The following is a 19110-nucleotide window of genomic DNA, read 5'->3' as shown; positions in this document are numbered from 1 at the left end:
CACCCTTAATAATTTCTGAATTTTCCTTTATGTTCTTTTATTTCATGTTAACATAAAAGTGCTGAGTGCTTACTATTGCACTTCTAAAACAAACTCTGTAACCTTTTGGGCTTGTGATCAGAACAACCCAAAACATTGCAATTGTGTGCAGATCTTTAAAGGAGCACATTTTCACTCTGGAGTGTTCCAGAACTTCTTCTATGATAGCCAACAGATATTTAAAGTTTTGGGCCTGAATCTGTACTCTGCACTTACTCTTTCTCACTGATCTAACACCAGGAAACTGGTCTAGGGCTTGAGCTGGGAATACTGAAGTTTGTGTGACAAAGAGGTGCTATAATGTGCATTTCACAAATGAGCTGAGGGAAGGGTGGACTTTGAGAATGTCCCACACTTTTAATGAGCACTCAAAAGCATACTTACCTTCAGTTTGGATGGACACTGATGGTAACACACACCACACAAATGGTGTGTTGAATGTAGACCACATCAGCCTTCACATGGTCCTCTTCACTGTAAGTGATGTCATTTAATCTGTGATGTCATTTAATCAACTGACATGACAACACAAAATGTTTCCTAGAAAGACTTCAGCTCTGCTTACCCCAAAACCCAACAAGGCAAATACGAGCGTGTGTAGCTGGGAACCAACCATGGCTGGTCTTGGCAGGTCATGGCTTGAGGCAAAGGCTGAGTTATTCACTCAAGACTGAGCAGGAACACTGGTAAATCAGCAAGTAAAACCTGTCTTCTGGGTTTGAATCCTAATCAGTGTAACAACTGCCATTCCTGTTTTTCTAGAACTGTATTTAAGGTTAATCTTCAGTTTGGTTTTTCGTATACAATAAAACAACAGGAAGCTGATACAAAAATCTTAAAAATGTTTTCTGGGAATATTTCAGGAAATAGATACAAAGAACTGTTGATACATTCAAGAAAAATATGACTTGGACACAATCCTGCAGCAAGTTCTGTGTCAACACATAAGCTGTGCTCATACATAAGACAGCTCCTCCCCACCACATTATGTACATTTCTGTCTATTGATTTCTAATGTTTAAAATATTGCAAACATATCACAAGAATGTCCAGAACAAATTGTCAGAAACAATTACTTTATGAAGAGTGCTGTGTATCTAATGCCATTCTGTAATTATTAACAGCAACAAACATAAATCTTTGTAGGCAGGTAGGCCTACAAACAATCAGTATAATTAACAAAAAATGTAAACAGCATGTGTTTCTTTGAGAATCAAATATTTGAATGTACTAAAATAAAAAAAAAAATTTAAAAATTCCCTTGTTAGCCTATCACAGTGACAATTACACCATGCTTCTTTACTGTTTGAACTGACTGTTCTTTGTGTCGTTCCCATTCCTCATCTTCTTTGTCCAGATCAAAAGTTTCTGGATAAATGGGCAGCTTGTCTTTTGGACACTCCTCATAATAACTTCGAACATATTTTCCAACAGACCATCCTTTGTATTCCTCAGGCATTTTGCATTCTAGGCCACTATAATGAACATTGTAGTGATGCTTCAACCAGTAGAAAAGATAATGAATGTTGTAATCACATCTCCAAGGATTCTCTCTCAGCCACAGAATTTTCAGAAAATAAAGATCTTCCAGTACTCCATATTCCAAATTCTGTAAGCTGTTGTTTGCTAGATCCAGCTCCTCTAAGTTATTGAGGCCTGAGAAAGCAGCTAGACAATAGAAAAATATTTATTGGTACCTTATAAAGATGAGTTAGAAAAAGACATGCATATATGCACCAAGTAAAACATTTTCGTAATTATAAATTTATTAAATTTTTTTGGCCAAAGGTTACAAAACAGACTATTCAAACAGTGAACTTCAAAATATGGCTTGTGCCTTGAGAACAGACATAGTGGTATAAATATGTCAGCATTAGGGCAGTTGTACTGCTGGTAGAGTTATAAAACAACTCATGAGCATGCGTGAGTGTGGAGGTGGACAGTGGAGGTGAATTCATATTTTATTTTCTCATAGAACTCTGTGGTTGTTTACATTTTGCAGAAGCAAAGAAGAAATGCAGAAGAAATATGGGAACAATGTTAAGGTCTAATATTTTTTGTTTATATTTATTTATCTGTGGTGTATAGAACCTTTAATATTTTAAGATATGGGAGATAAACATGGAGCTTCATAATAATGCTTCTGAGTCACATTTCAGAGAGCAGTTCATACTTTTTGCAAATATACTGTTTCATTTAATGGCAAGAAACTTAATTTAAATAAATTGACTAGGAACAAGGTTGTAGTCATTCAGCTTGTTAGTGTTTTGTGAAATGATTAGCCTTCAGTCTGCCAAACTAAATTTTTATAGTTGGTAGGTTTAGTATTAAGAAGGGGCAGCTGAAATCAGTCTTCATTGATTTCCATGACGAATGCATTTTAGTGCAAACCTTTACTTTATGAATTCAGTGGTACAATGGGTAAAATTGGCACCAACTTCTAGATTTCCTCCAATTCTTATCTGATAGAGACACTATATCAGTTTATAATTAATACAACCTGAATAATTTTTTAAAAGATACTTAAAATTATTCTTACCAGGATCAATGTAAGCTATTCCATTACTGTTTAGGTTTAATATCTTCAGTTCACTCACATCTTCAAACTCCTTGGCTCGTAGTTGTCTAATTTTGTTGTGGGACAAATCAAGTTTAACTATATCTGGGGGTATGTTGCCTGGAACTTTCTTTAAATCTTAAAAATGAAAAAGACATAACTTGTGTCAGCTTTAGATTATTCTTACTACTTAGATATCACTCTTGCACACTACACGGATTTATGCCATTGTAGCATCACTGTTTCTTGTTTTCTGTCCCTCTTGTCCCCACCAATAGTGTCATCATGTTTTTTTCAGCTTCTAAATGTCATTGCTATATTCACCTATATCTTTACATTTGATGTGAAAATGACTCTCTTCATCAGTGATTATAGTAAAGCCTCTTTTCTTCATTTTATGTTTTTATTTTAAAGGAACTGTACTGTTCATTTGCATAGGGATATGAAGATACTATGTTAATAAAAAGTATGTGTGAAGGGCTTGATCATTTAAAGAAAAAAAAGAAACTAGAGTAACTGTATTAAAAAATGTTCACAGAATCACAGAATCAGGCAGGTTGGAAAGGAGCTCTGAGATCATCAAGTCTGACCCTTAACCGACTGCCACTGTGGTTACCAGACCATGGCACTGAGTGCCACATCCAGTCTCTTTTAAAAAATGTTCAGGGATGGAGCCCATTCCAATGCCTGATTACCCTCTCTGTAAAGAATTTTTTTCCTAGTATCTAACCTAAACCTCCCGTGACAGAGCTTAAATCCATCTTACTCACTGGTATGTGAACTTCTGCCACAATCCTTTGCTTTGTGTTACCAAGAGGTAAAATATTCTAATTTTATCAGCAATGAAAGTGCTAGTTGTGATAATATTTACACTAATAAATATAGTTCCATAGCTACTGTTATATAGTATTGTAGTAAAAATAAGGCTTTATTTTTTTTTTTACAATATGCTTGTTATATGCCCAGGCAGTATAGTGTCATTCTGGCTATCTACTTCTCTATCCTACTTGTGTGATTGGTGTTACCAATCCAAGCACCTCTCTGTCATTGTTGTGTATCCTTAGAGTGTTCCTTGTGAGAGTTACAGAAAGAATTGCATCTAGTCCAGTAGTAAGGGCATGTTCTTGAGAAATGCAAACTCTGGTTTGAATTCTCTGAGGATAGTGTTGGTAAACCTAATCTCTGGGATTATGTTCACTCAATGAGTGTTCTAAACCTGGGCTGTTATTACAAGAAAATGAGCAGCATCTCTTATTTGACCATCTTTGAATGAAAGCAAGTAGTTTCTAGATCTGTGCTGAAATTCGTGTTTTCAGTGTACTTTTGAAACATATCAGAGTCTTCTCTGTACTCTTTCAGAGTACTGGGCCTTATATCAGATTCTGAGCAGAGCTTTGGTATTATACATACATAAACATTAGAAATACTCCAGTCTGCTCTAGTTGGAGTGCTTCCTGCTTGTGAAGATGACAAAGTTTCAGGGCCTATTTATCACCAAGTGAATGCAAATAGAGCTTGTATTTAGGCACTTGGAGTGTTTGGCAGTACTAGAAAGCACATTTTTTTTTCAACTGCTCTTACAAACACAAATTCTTTTGCAGAAAAGCAAGACGTTACTTTTGCATCCAGCTTTTGTTGCTCTTTTTGGTAAAATAAAATCAAGGACACAGGGTATTTTCATTCTGAAGTACTGAAATATCTGGTATAGCACTCGTCTGATGAGATAGAAATAAGTTCATACACATATGAACATACATATGGTAATATGTATTTTTAAGATGTTCCTTTTGTGAGGAAAATGCCATTCCTTTATGGTATTAACTGAAAGCTGCTGACCTGTTGTTATATCTCCTTAGAGATACCCTGTACTTGTACTGTAACCCCATCCCCTTCATTGTACAAGAATAATGGATTGCAGCTTTTCATGTCATCTTACTGTTTAGTCCTCTGATGCACCTTTTTTTCCTACTCTGAAATCTTTTCCATGTGAATTTAGAGATGTTTCCCAGGATTTTGGGTGCATTATAATTCTATTTTTGAGGAAAATTCCAGTGGACTCATGCATCTGCTGCACAGTAATTGCATGCAAAGACAGTAAGTACAATGCTTGCATCAAAGATCACCATATGTTCAGAAATCCCAAAAGTCCATGGGATGTCTGCATCTGGCTGTCAAGCATATGCACTGATATTCCTGAATTCTGATACTTCCTAAAAGATATAAAACCTACTTAATGTGTCTGTGCTAGAGATTCAGGAGGCCCTGGACTGACATACTTTGGTCTTGACTTGCAAGAGGGAGTCCCTGTATCCTCTAGTACACTCATGTAGAGGTTGAAGTAGCTTTCTTCCTTTGTTATTAGTACTGAAGACAGTAATACATTTTTAAATACTATCAATCCCTGTGAAACTCCCATGAATAGCAGATCATATTGAATGTTTCTGTGAACTTAGAGAAAAAAGTAACATATTTCTAGAAATTTTTTTTAGTATATTCATATATTTAGCTCATCTTTTTGAGCTAAAGTCAGTCTTATTTATAGTAGAATATTTATAGTCTATGCCTTTTTTTGGTCAGTAGTACAGGTTACTGGAGACATATGGTAATAATTATATAATTGAGATCCTATGTAGGATAATTAAGATCATAACCTGTAATCTAATAATTAAGATCCTATCTACAAGTAGTGTAGATGAAGATTAAAAATTAATAAATATTAGCCAGAAAAAATCATAAATAATTAATAAAATAATTAAGAAAAATATGCAGTAACTGCATGGTAAAACAGAGAAGAGTGAGGCACAGGAAGAAGGAAGGAATTGAAGAGTGGAAAAAAGCAAAACCTAAGCCATTTTTAATTAAAAACTTTCCAATCAGATACTGAAATTGTTGATTCTTCAGGTATTGTCTTGTTATATAGACTTATAAGCTTGTCTCTGGCATTATCTTGCATGAATAAAGACACACACAGTAGTTATATAAATTTAAGTCAATGTTACAGCAAGTAGAAGCATTTAGCAAATGCATTGCAATCTGCAAGTGTACCAAACAAACTGCAGTGATCTGGTATTACAGGCAATGCTTCACAAAATCTGGGAAAAATGCTTCCAATTTTGGCTTCTTCTTGCGGTGCTTTCTATTTCAGATTTGTAGAGTTAAAGAATTACTCTGCTCTGAATTGTTTTGTTGTTTTCTTGGTTTCATCATGGGATAAAATATGGGAAGCATAAATCATGAATAAATGTGCATTTTGTGTTGCTACAGCTGGTTTACCCTTAAGGCTGAACTGTGGGTTTAGCAGCCTGAGAAGGATTTAGGAATGGAATGGATCCAACTGTCTGAGAAACATTTCTTGTAGGCCCATCAACTTTGAAATGTTTACTGAGTGTTGGGAGGAAGAAGGCAGAGGATGTTTTTTTTTATGAACAAAAGCATACAATTTCTTCCTTTAGTAGAAGAGATATTGCACAGAAAATGTGAGAATTCAATCAGGTTCCTTTGGGCATTGTAAGCACAGCTGGCTGCTCCAGTCCTGCTTCACAGCTCTCTTCTGTGAAAGTTATTGCTATTTTTATGTTAGTACACTGGAAAGAAGAAATGACAACTCTCTGCTTTTCTCTATCTGTACAACAATTTCAGCACAGTATTTTGATAGTTGTAAAATCAAACTAGAGAGGTGCTGGTCCTTCAAGTGATTTAATTATTTACCTAATTTTATTTATCTTGATTTTTGTTGAATAGTTTACACTAGAGCATTAAATAATACCTATAGAATTTGGGCTGAAGAGCAGAGGTAAAAATGTGGAAAGTGTTCCTACTTGTTGCTTTTAGTTGGAAGTATTAGTTAACAGTTAAAGTAAAGCCTGTACTAGTACTATATTAATTTATGCAGATAATATAGGTGTAGTAAAAGAGCAAGAATATTAAAATAATTCAGTTATAACAAGAGGTACAAACCTTTTCTTTTGCAGTTCAGAGTTGGTACAGGAAACACATACATGTGGCACATAGAGGAATCAAATTCTGGCTTGACAGCTTCAGGTTTCTGCCTTATGTTTTGAGGGTCCTGCCTGTCCTCTTCACTACACAGCTGTTCAGCTTTTATCTGCTTCAGCTTTTGATTTTTCAGTTCTATTGGGTACACACACTTGGCATAATTCCCCAAATTCCTGTTTGTTGGAACCTGTAGCATTGTAACAAGAGTTTCTAGTTCACAGTTGCAATGCCAGGGATTATCATAAAGACGTAGGTAGTTCAGACTGGGTGTATAAATAAAAATCTCCTCAGATAAACTCTTAATTTGGTTATGCTGAAGTAAGAGCGTGGTAAGTTTATCCAAACCAAAAAAAGCCTCACTCTCAATTTTTGATATATCATTCTGCTGCAAATCCAGGCTTTTCAGTACTTTGTATTTGGAAAACATATTATTCTTCAGTTTGCGAATCCTGTTTCTTGCCAGCAGCATGTGTTTTAAATCCTCTGGCCAATCAGGTGCCACAAAAATCAGCTTTCTTTCCTGGCAATCTAGGTATTTCTCATGAAGATAAGTGTATATATCACACGGTAGGCCTCGGGCAGTGCGCTTAACAGTGCTAGATGCTCTCCTAAAGATATTTTCCCTTTCATTGTTTCTCAGACTCCTATTCCTTGTCTTCCTACAGTCAGATGCTTTACAGAGAAGTAGCAGTAGTACAACAGTAACTATTCGCATCCTGACATTCAGCTGGCCCCAGTTACTTGCTCTGACAGCTGGAACTGTTGAAATTTTTGGATAATCAGTGTTGTACAGATCTGAGGAGACACACCTGGGGTATATGGGTTCCCTGTGTTGGAAGAAAAGTGAAACATTAGAAGAGATGAAACAAGCGTTTTCATGGAAGCTTGTACATAGTGTGCAGCATTCAGTAAAAACACTACTGAGAGCATCACAAATACTTCAGAGATTAAATCTCCTATCTCTTTTTTGTTGCTGTTTTTACTGTCTCTGGTCTACTGTATGTTTTGATTAAACATGGGTAACTGTGGACCAATTTCTAATTGATATTTGCTAGAAGGTTCTTGTCTATTCAGGAAAATGGCATCAGGCTGAGACTTCTTTGTATATAGGCTCATCTTGGAAGAGGAGCTTGAAAGAGGAGCTTGAAGCTGGCATTTTCCAGCTTTCTGATTGTTGATCCATTGCAACACATACAGAGCCAGACCAGGCAGAGTCATCCAGTCCTTACCAAACCCCCAGTTTTAGACTGCACACAAGTGTGGACATGTTTTCCTGCTGAGCCCCAATCTTTCATAATGAGCGCTACTACTACCAAGTGCCTCTTGTGGCCCATGTCAGGTACAGAGTGTTGGCTGGACTGCTCTGAGAAGGACCCCAAAATAATCTTTTGCAATAGCTTTTGAGGCTCCCTGCATCTGAACATAGGCAGAGTGCAAAGAAAACCCACAGATCCTGGTCATGGCCTGCTTCAAACAGCTTCCAGGTCTGGCCACCTGAGGAGGGAATGTACAGAGAGGTAAGCCAGGAACTTTTGCTTTTCCAAGAAAGCCCAACACAATCTTTAGGGATTATTGGTAGAGGAAGGCAAGGTCTGCTCTCTGCAAGTGTTCAAAATTGCCTCATTATTTCTAGTAATTTTTTGGACTATATTGCCTTCTGAATTTCCCATTGTACTCCTGTGCACTTCCCTTTTCCTTCATTTTCAGTGAAACTTGCCCACAAGGCTGTGTTTCCTTAGAAACCTTTTAACCTTCAGTTTTTTGTATTTTCTAACTTTGTCCATATCAGAAATTTCCTACTTGTGCTAGTCAGTATCATTCCTTCTGTAAGGTCTTTTAAGTTCTTCACTGTTTGGCTTAGCTATTTAGTTACTTTTTCTCTATGAATGTGAACATTTTTCTGTTAGGCTCGGTCCTTTTTGACCTCAACACCTGATGTTGTATAGAATCCTACTCTTGGAAAACCCATTTTTTGGTTCCTCCATTTTATTCCTGTTGCCAATTGTCTGCGTTCAGATTCTGTTAGTTCACAGTGTGAATAAGTTTTGAATTGATGATTTCATCCCTCACATTAAGAATGAAATATTTTCTTTACTTTTTTGCCAGCTATATATTAATAAGTGTAAATTGACCATGTGTTTTTTGAAAATTGAGTCATAACTGGGATCCTCTTTGTTGTTTAACTGTTCACCATTCTGGTAATGTACCCAGTAGAGCTTAGAAACAGAAAAAGAACTTGGAAGGGGAGGAAAGACAACAAATAACTATGGTCACTACTCCGCAGCAGTTATAAACTGGAGCATGGGTGGTTCCATATAAATATTAGGAAGAATTTTTTCACTGTGAGGGTGACAGGGCACTGGAACAGGCTGCCCAGGGAGGTTGTGGAGTCTCCTTCCCTGGAGACATTCAAAGACCACCTCGATGGATTCCTGTGTGACCTGCTATAGGTGACCCTGCTTTGGCAGGAGGCATGGGACTGGATGATCTTTTGAGGTCCCTTCCAACCCCTAACTTTTAATGATTCTATGAACTGCAGAGATATTATTTCCTCTTCCATTCCACCTCCCAGGTCTGAACTGTTTTTTTAAATAGTATTACATTGTCTTATTACTAAGTTATACTCTGCCATAGTACCCAAATGAAAGCAGCTGCTTTCAGTAGCATGTACAGATTCACATGTGAAGTTGTAACTGTGTCTCATGTAATGCCAGGGCAAAAAAACATAAATCATAGAATGGCTTAGGTTGGAAGGGACTTTAGAGATCATCTACTCCAACCTCCCTGCCTTGGGCAGGGACTACTCCTATCTAGATAAGGTTTCTCAAGGCCTTATCCAACCTGGCCTGGAATTCTTCCAGAGAGGGGACACCTACAACATCTCTGGCCAATCTGTTCCAGTGTCTCACCACCCTTGTACTGAAGACCTTTTTCCTAATATCCAGTCTAAGCCTATCCTTCTTCAGTGTAAACATGTAAGAGCTATGTCATTTTTGTGGCTTAGCAGCCTCAAGGGTGATTTGAATTGGTCAAGTTCTTTTGAGTTGTGCAGTTCCTCTCAATATTGTGCTGCTCTTCAAAAGTCTCCAAGTTACACATCCTGACAGCCTAGCAGTGAAGTCACAGTCCTTGTAAAATGAATGTACAGATCTATTCTACTAAAGCTTGATTGCTATTTTCACATGGTAAGCCAAATACATGTTTTCATGTAAGTCTTCCATACTGCATTTTCAATGTTAGGTACCAGTATAAGGCATCTTTTTTTCATTTCAGTTTAGGCAGGTCCATTATTTTTGAAGATTAAATTAAGGTCAAAGGTATTACCTTGGACTTTTTGCATCTTTACTCTGAAAGATAGACTCTAAACTTAGGAGAGTGTCTGAAGGGATGTGTAAATGTTTTTTCTAGTGTCAGACATCTATGTTTCATATTTTTTTTAGAATTGCAACAATGTCTGCAAAATAGATGTTTTAAAAAATAATAAATTACATGCACTCAGAAGGGGCTATCTCAGAGAGCAAAATTCTCTGAAATTCCATAGCTGCAGAAGATGGAAAGGCTTTTCCTACAATTGTTCTGATAGCTGCACCTTTACTTTCAGAGGGAAAAAATCATTCATATATAAAATTAAGTACTGGCATCATGATATAGGGTTAGGAGGGAGAGATAAACCTATTTGGAAAACTTAATTCTGGCATTTCCTTAGATGAAATTGTTTAGTTAGGTATCTTTCTGGTTCTACGGTAACATAAGACTGAAAACTCACTTCTTATGCTGGCCATTAGTTGACAAAGTGTAAGGGGAGACATTTCCCTAGGATAGCTTGCTCCTACTTTTATTCCAATTTTAGTTTTTTGTGCTTTCTCCTCAGTAATCTGCTGTGGCCATTGTTTCTGGGGGGATATTGGCCTAGATAGACTTAATCTGTAAAAGGAATTCTTACATTTGTGTTGTACACAGAAAATTTGAACTGCTCACTTTTAATGTGATTTTTTTTGTTTATTTTTAGGTCAGTGTAAGAATTTGCAAGATTTAAATCTCTCTGAGTGCCAGGGATTAACTGTAAGTACTGCAGCCTTTTTCCATAAACTGAAATTAATACCAAGAAGGAAGATTTTTTAAGTGCTATGGTTATTTAGATACACAAATCTTCCAGATAAAAAGTAGAGAGTGTTATTCTTAAGTACTTGGAAAATGGAGTTTAGTAGGATTCAGAGATATCCAGTGAAGTTCTCATTTTTTTTTCTACAGTGCAAGGGCAAAATTATGTACTCAATCTCAATTTATTTTAATGAGCAGGCTTCAAAACTTCACAATCTGGGGGAGGGTTTTTTGATTTAAGTTTGGAGTTGTCAATATCAATACATTTTAATCCTATATTGTTTTTCAAGTTCCTTTATTCATTCATTCAGTAATGCACTTAGGCTCTAAAAATGTCTCACTAAATTTAAAATACTTGTGAGAGTCTTTATTTGAAAGATGTCTGAAGTATGCAATCACTGTTACCTATTTGTTCGTTTTCATTCCTTTAACGTTTTCAATTCTACATTGCTTCTATTAATCCTCTCTAGTATTTTTTCATTGCTCTTTTCTGATGTAAAAACATTTGACCCTGCTTTAATCAATAATTTCTCAGAAATGACCCTGATATGTCCAATTTTTTCTAATAATAAATTCAGTCTAAGACTATAAGATCCTTTTAATAGAAATTATGGTTGCTCATAACTGTCCATTCTGTTTGACTGTTAGCATGCTTGCTAGTGCATATTTGTTACATACCAGCAAGTATATTCCTAGGTGATGCTAGGGCCTGGTTCATGGGATATCAGGGACTTGCTGATCACACTTTTACAAATACAGCCTAGTAAGCAGCTGGTCACCTTTTTCAGAGGGGAGCACTGTTGGCATCTGCTGAAACTGTTCCTGACCAGGACTCTCAGGTCTGTGTGTTTGACAGCTGCTTTCTGCCCAGGGTCTAGGCTGTGCTGATGCATGGGGTTATTCCATCCCAGATGCAGGACTTTGTTGACCTTCATGAGGTTTCTGTCAGCCCAGTTTTCCAGACTAAACCTCATTGAATAGCAGTTCTAGCCTACAGTTTATTGGTACTCCCCCAGTTTAGAATAATCTGGGAATTTGCTGAGAATGTACTGTGTTCTTATCATCCAAACCATTTCTAGAAAAACATTTACCAGTACTGGCCTCTATATTGACCCTTGGGGGGTGGGAGTTGCCACAAGCCACCAGTGGGATTTAGCACCAGACATGGCAATCTGGACAAATTTTCCCTCACCTAGAAGTCCAGCCTTTGTTTTCCCCATGGCTATAAAGGCCTGTGTTGAAGGCCTTGCTGAAGCCAAGATACACTTTTCAGTCACCTGGATCAACAAATTGTCTCCAGAAACAGTCTAAAAGTCTCCCTGATCGTTTGTGCCCAGCAGAATTATTTCTCCATGAGGTATCAAAGTGATTAAAGTCTCTCATAAGTTACCAGGACAGACAATTGCAAGGCTTCCTTCAGCTGCCCAAAGAAGGGCAGATACCTTCTTTTCTGGAACAAACAGTCTGTAGCAGATACAGCACAATATAATCCTTATAGGTCGGGCTTCTAATCATTACAAATAAGCTCTTCACTGACTTGTAACCTATTCCAGCACAAAGCTCCTTGCATTTAGGGGTAGCTTTTCATAGAGTGCAACTCGTCCTCACCATCTGGGACTGTCATAATTAAATATTCTGTAATGGTTGGTTGCAGCCATCCAGTTGTGTGTGCCAGCTCTTCACATCTCTGGAATCAAAATGCTCTCCACCTTTGTGTGGGCTTTGATTCCTACTGTTTCATTTCCATGCTACAATTGTTTGTGTGGAGATGGACCCCTGGTTGTGCTTCTTTCACATGGAAGGTTTCAGAGTTTTCCTTACTTTACTATCCCCTCAGTGCTTTCTCACCATTCCCTATGTCTTCAGTTCTTTTCAAGTTATAGTTATCTTCCTTGAACAAACCTATTTTTACTGATACCATCTCTCTCAAATCCTTTGTTGCAGGAATATATTTCAGAAGCACAAACTGTCCTCTTTGAAGTTGATTGGTATTAAATTTCCAGTTACCTTAATGAACCTTTTGTCTGATAGCTGAAATAGTAGCAAGGAGACCACAAGGTGGCCAAAAATACACAGTTGACTATTACCATGTGTAAATTCTGACTTTTTGCCTTTCTGTTGTATTGATGTTTACTGTGAAACATTCTTCATACCAGGAGATTATATATCATAATGGAATGAGATGTGGAACAATACAGATAGTACCTCTTCTGCAGGTTGATAAAACATGAAAGCCTTACAAGTCTTAAACCTAATACTCTGCTTAGAGGGTAGAACTAAAGAGGAAGCAGGTGCTCTGTAGGACTATGTAGTGCAAAATGTTTCATTGGACTGGAATGTTACAACTACCATATTTCAAGTCAGTAACAGTAATGTTACTACTTACTATTCTACTTTAAGGCTTTCAGAGAAAATGTCTGATATATAAAAAGTATGATGATTTACAGATACTTTTCTAGGTTATTTTCCATTGTTACTCAGCATTAAAATGTAAGATGAATTAATGTAAATATAATTTTAATGTATTTCTGGAATTTGTTATTATTCAGGATGAATCCATGAGGCTCATAACAGAAGGTTGCAGAGCTCTTCTCTATTTAAATCTGTCATATACAGATATTACTGATCGAACACTAAGACTATTGTCAAGGTAAAATTAAACAGAAATATGAAAATGTGTCTGTTTTAATCTCACAGGAAACTTAGTGGCATATATAGTAGAAATACTCTTTTTGAGTGATTTAAAGGATTCTGTCTGCTATGCAAAATGAAAAAAATGCCCTGTACACTTGACTTAGATAGCATTTATCTTTTCTTTTTACTATGCTAGATTGCCCTATATATTTCACAGAGTTTTACAGAAACTTTTTGAAGAACATTCTAGCAAAATACTTTTTGTGCATGTACAATTAATTCTGGCAATGCAAGAATTTTGCAAGTTAGATATGCTATTAAAAATATTTTGCAGAATTTGCTAAAATTCAGTATATTTGTTCCATAAGTAATTTCAGCATATGTTGTCCTGGGTACCTAAGCATGTTGGTGGCACCAAAAGTCAGAACCATTCATTTCTTTTGGTGCATAAATAGCATGTATCCAAGCAAATATTCTCTAGAATAGGTGAAGCTTTCAATGCAATGAAACACTTAAAACAAAAAGGAATTCTTTTTCACTGACAAAGTATATTTGGCCTTTATCTTATATCTTCTTACTAAGGAATTTAGACATATAGATATATGTATATAAAAAAAAGCTCACCACAGGTCCTGTAACTAACAGAAAGTTCTTAGAGGTGGCAGTATTGCATCTCATAATACTGCATGTGATGGCTGCAATTGCATTTCACATGTCCATTACTGGAGTGAGGAGCAAGTGCAATGTAGGCTAAGTGTGGTCAAAAGTGTTTTGTCATTTTTTCATTGTCTCCTACTGTTCCATATAAACATTTTAACTTTTGCATTATACAACACAGATCATCAGCTACCGTTTCCCTCTGAAAAGTTCTGTTGCATATGATAGACACAAATAGTGCCTATCAGGAAGAAATGTTGGAAGGTGATTTTTTTCAAGCTCCCTTAAAACAACAGTCCTGAGGTTGCTAGTACCAAAAATTAATTGAAAAATGGGATGACAGAATTCCTGAAGAATTTGGCTGTAGCAAAATTAAGGTCTTTCAGTAGTTCTGAAGTTCTAATGAAATCTGTTACTTGAAAAATGGCAGAAGAAAGCATGTCAAAATTCCCAGATCACAAAACTGGGTCATATGACCTGTAAATAAAATCAGTGACTCTTCAAAAGTATTGGAAGGTTTTGATCAATTTTCAAAGTGCAGTGAGAATGGCTTTCCTCTCTCTTGAGCTGCACAACCTTGTGGCAACATGAAATTTAAAAAGACCCAGAACCACCAGAGTGTAAAAAATGGTCTCTTGATTTATTACCAATTTTGTCAGAGAAGTTTGGAAGTGTATTCTCTGTGAGTTTGAATTTCCCCACTTATTTCTGTGGAATATGTTGCTAAAATGCAAAAAGGCTCATATGTCAACAAACAAAGTATATTTTCCTCTCTGTATTTAATATTATATAAATGCTTCCATTAAAAAAAATGCACCAAAACCACATGCCCTTATATTCTAATATCCGAGTCTGATACATGTGGTCTTTTTTTAACCCATGAAATGTCATCTTATATTTAATTTTTAGTATTTTTGTAATTGCCACTGTTTTGTGATAACATCCTTTTGCAGCTTCATTGTTTTTTTGTTGGTGTTCAGTTCAAGTTAGCATGTTGCCCCACTCTGTATTCAAAGTATAAAGTCAGATCCAAAAATGTATGTGACTCCTTAAGCAGTCATCTCTTCAGTGGTGTTCCCATCTTTCTTCAAAATGCCTTTTTTTTTTTTTGCTGACATGCAGAACTGCATGACTATATCCTCATAACTAAATGTCCACCAGAGCAGTAGGTCTTAATTCTTGGTTTTATTTTCTGTATGCTTTCATTTGTGGTGCTTGTGGCAATTGCTATTTATGCCAGTTAGAAACTAAGGTCAGTAAAATGAATAGTTTTCAGTATGTTATAAACCAAAGCTGCAGCTGGAAACTTATGTATAACTTATATACTTATATACTTAAGTATAGATTCTTGCTTTTATAGTGGGCTATTGACTAACATTTTCCACTTACACAGTTTGCTTTCTTTTAACTAATGTTTAGTGTAAAGAAATTTTTCCAAAATAGCTTATCAAAACCTAATATTGGATGACTCACTTTTGGATAATTCCCTTTTGTATCCCTTTCAATTTTTCAGATTATTTTTTTAGTACTCTTCTAAATAATTATATGACTTGAGAAGCTCTAGCTGTACATTTATGGTTTTAATGTCCTTTGATAGTGTTCTGGTTTTCATTTCCAGCAGGCACTGCTTTTAAAATGAATGGCAAAGACAGTCCAACAAACTTATACTGAAAAGTCTATTAGCTTTCAAATTATGCATGCAAAAATCCCAGTTAATTAAAAAGTAAGCTTTTGCAGTTACTTGAGATAACCTTAAAATAATACTCTTTACATATGGTGAAATATGTTGCATGATAGTGCTGTTTCCCAGTAATTTGCAACACAAGGAGTAGAGGAAAACATGCAGCAGAATAAAGGGCTTTCCAAACTTCAGCAAGGAAATAAGTCTGTTTCATATCAAACATCTTTTCTTACAGTAATTTTCAGAAATCTTTAGCTATAGTGTTCCATGTTATTTTTATCCTGTAACATACTCTTGTAATAATTTGCTCTCTGTTTTACTTTTTTTGCTAACCAGCTTCACCAATTTACAATATCTGAGTTTAGCTCACTGCAGAAAATTCACAGACAAAGGTTTACTGTACCTGGGCTCTGGAAGAGGCTGCCACAAGCTCATGTATTTGGACCTTTCAGGCTGCAGTCAGGTTTGTAGTTCACGTCTTTCTTTCATTCTGTGAAGAGAATCCTTTATATGACTGGCTGCAGCCTGCATTCATGGTATACTGAAGCAGAACAAGCACTGCAGCAGACTTCCAGGGTTTTGAATTACATGACTACAGCTGTTTAAATTTTACTGAGGAATAATAGCACTATAGGTTTGGATCACTTCCAACAAACTGTCAGATCTATAAACAGCGAGTACTAACTGCATAATGAGAACAAGGCTTGCTTTTTGTAGCCATAAATAGATTAATACTAAGTCGTGATTAGCTAGGATTTTAAATCAGGAGTTTTGGAAATGAAGTTTTAGCTTAGATTGCAAAAAAATAGAAGCTCAACTGCACAGGAAAACTACAAATTTACACTTGATTTCCTCTGCAGATTAATTTAAAAGTTAGCCTTTGCTACTATTTTCTATTATTTCTTCCCTTTCTTTCTTTCTGTTATTTCTTCCCTTATTTCTGTATTTATATACATTGCATTTGTATTTATAACTGAAATGCAATCTAAAAATAGTTTATGTTTTGCATTATTTTAGTCTCCTGCCAAACTTCTAAAAAAACCAAAAGTTTTAGAATCTGGTACTATTTTAGAGACTTTCAAATACATACTGTACCTTGAAACATACTTCACAAGCAATATGCAATGCCAAACTGTAAAGCAATAAAAGTTGGCCAGTGTTTTAATAATGACTCCCACATGTATTTCTTTATACACTGAGAAGACTCTCCAAATTACTGCATACATGTGAAATGACAAAGAGATGGAGTCTGAGGAATACAACAGTTTAATTTTCTACCTAACAAAAATTCAGAATCAAGAATGAAGGCAGATTGGGCAGCAGTCTTGCTCTGACTGCTCTTTACTGTCTCTGTTTCTTATTCCTGAGAATCATGCTGAGACTACTGTGTGTGGTGACAGTGTGAAATTTGAAATGAGGACTGAGGTTAGAGGAAAATTAGGAAGTACCTACCTCTGACTTACTTTTTTTCAAAACGTCAGTAATTGGTTATTTTTCCAAATGCAACATTCCTAGTTGTTGAGAAGTGAAATCATGAGTTGTAAGGATCTGCCTTTAGTGAGCGTTGATCTCATAGTAGTCAGAAAAAAATGATGATCATCAAACTGGAAAAGCCACAATCCTTCCCCTTCCAGAGGAAATTGGATTTGCTCAGCTGTGTATTTGAGAACTCTGATAGAGATTCCACAGCTGCCTCCATTTTGGGTTTCCCCAGGATTGTGGAAGAGTGCTTAATGATTGTTACTGAATACTTAAGTAAACAGTTAAACCAAAATGAGCATCAAATTGCATCACTTTTGCAGAAGGCATTTTAATGAGATAGAATTCTCTCTCTGTCTCCCTCGGTCATTAGATGAACTAAAACAAAGGGAACTTTTGTAAGAGTAGTGTTTCAGAATTAGAAAAATATAGTGAAGTTGTAGTATAAACATTTAAATTATGCTAAAAAGTGTTCTATAGAGCAGACTATATTCTATAAAATATATATTTTGTCTGTTTTTTCATGTTTCAGTTTTTTTCCTTCTTTTTAACATTACAGTTGATTTTCATAGAGTCATAGCATGGCTAGGGCTGGAAGGTTCTTGTATTATCAATACTAATGCAGGATTTGAATGTCTAGTTAGAAAGCCCATCTGTAACATGGGTGATTATGCTAATAATTTTATGAGTTTTGAGGACCAGGGCATTTAAATGCCTATTAAAACATAGTTAGGCAGAAAACTGGGAATTAAACACACTTTTTCTAGTCAGTTGACATAAACCAAGGCAGTCTTTCCTTTGACTTTTATAATAATACAGGATAATAATGATGAATTGTAGGTATGTATGTTTTGCATAAAATCTCAGTAATTAGGATTGTGTCATTATGATATGGGTGGTAAATATTTTAATGAATTAGTTAATGATCATAAAAATATAGAGATTCTCTTGTGTCCTGGCTCAAAAGGTGTCCTATCACACCATTGGTCTTCTCAGAGAATTGCCTAGAAAGCAAAAGATTTCATTGTTCTGCTTCTGAAGCTGAACAGGACAGGTGGACAATTTTCTGCTATTATACACAAAACTGAAAAGATGGAAGAGTGTAAAGCAATTGCACATCATTTACTAATATATTCAGTGTCAGTTATATGACTAGAACAGTTTGATGAAAGGTATTTTCAGATAAATTAGAAATCTGGAAATTTTCAAATCAATTGACTTTTCCCTTTTGGTGCCAACATCTATGGCTGATTTTTCAGACTGGAACTATTCTGGCCCAAAATGTTTTCAAGTGCTCAGTCAATTGCTGTAATTTACAATGCCTGCATAAGAGATCAGAAGCCACTGGGGAAAAAAATAGACAGTTTTGTTTCTTGACATTCTGGAGAACTTGTGGGGATATCAGAGAATCTGTTGGCCAATGTGTAGGCTTCACCAGTTTTCATTATCTGAGTTCTTTGTGCTCTGACTTCATTGAGAGAGTTCTCACTCTGGCAGCTTACTGTTAAATCCTGGCTTCTTTACACACATCAAGCAGCAAAAACGGGCCATCACTTGGGAAGAAAATCTGAGCCATGTTCTTTATTGATTGAAGAAGGACTAATTATTTGCATTTCCTGAATACAAACTTAAGCAACTGACCAGTACTTTATTATAAGTTACACATAGACTATTCTATATTTTTAGAAATATAATTCAGGAACATGTTAGTATAAGCTTTTTTTTTTGGATAGCGGAATATTAAAAAAAAAGCAAACATGTGGAGTCAAGCCATCTATGTAATGTGCCAAACATCTGAAAGGATGTCACAATTCATTTTGTCATTCTTAACAACACAAAACAAATTTTAGAAAGAGAGTCCATCATGCACCACATGAGTACTTCCTCAGTTCTGAACACTGATTTTCAAGTTTCTGCACTCACAGTGCATTGACAATAGTAGAATCATAGAACAGTGTTTCTTCAA

At 35.9% G+C, this 19110-nt stretch overlaps 1 protein-coding gene across 1 annotated transcript; it reads right to left on the bottom strand.

The window, feature by feature from the left end:
• Nucleotides 1-1128: 1128 nt before the first annotated feature.
• On the bottom strand, nucleotides 1129-16208 carry LRRC17 (leucine rich repeat containing 17). Its single transcript, XM_008493010.2, has 4 exons — nucleotides 16069-16208; nucleotides 6554-7419; nucleotides 2579-2734; nucleotides 1129-1707 (listed from the first exon to the last, which is right to left on the bottom strand). The coding sequence occupies exons 1-4, from the start codon at nucleotides 16098-16100 to the stop codon at nucleotides 1304-1306; spliced, it is 1458 nt and encodes a 485-aa protein (XP_008491232.2). The 5' UTR covers nucleotides 16101-16208; the 3' UTR covers nucleotides 1129-1303.
• Between the last annotated feature and the right edge of the window lie 2902 nt (nucleotides 16209-19110).

Source organism: Calypte anna, chromosome 1 (genome assembly GCF_003957555.1).
Source record: "Calypte anna isolate BGI_N300 chromosome 1, bCalAnn1_v1.p, whole genome shotgun sequence".
NCBI classification, from domain to species: domain Eukaryota; kingdom Metazoa; phylum Chordata; class Aves; order Apodiformes; family Trochilidae; genus Calypte; species Calypte anna.
Note: the sequence above shows the minus strand (reverse complement) of the source record. Positions and strands in the feature narration are given on the sequence as shown.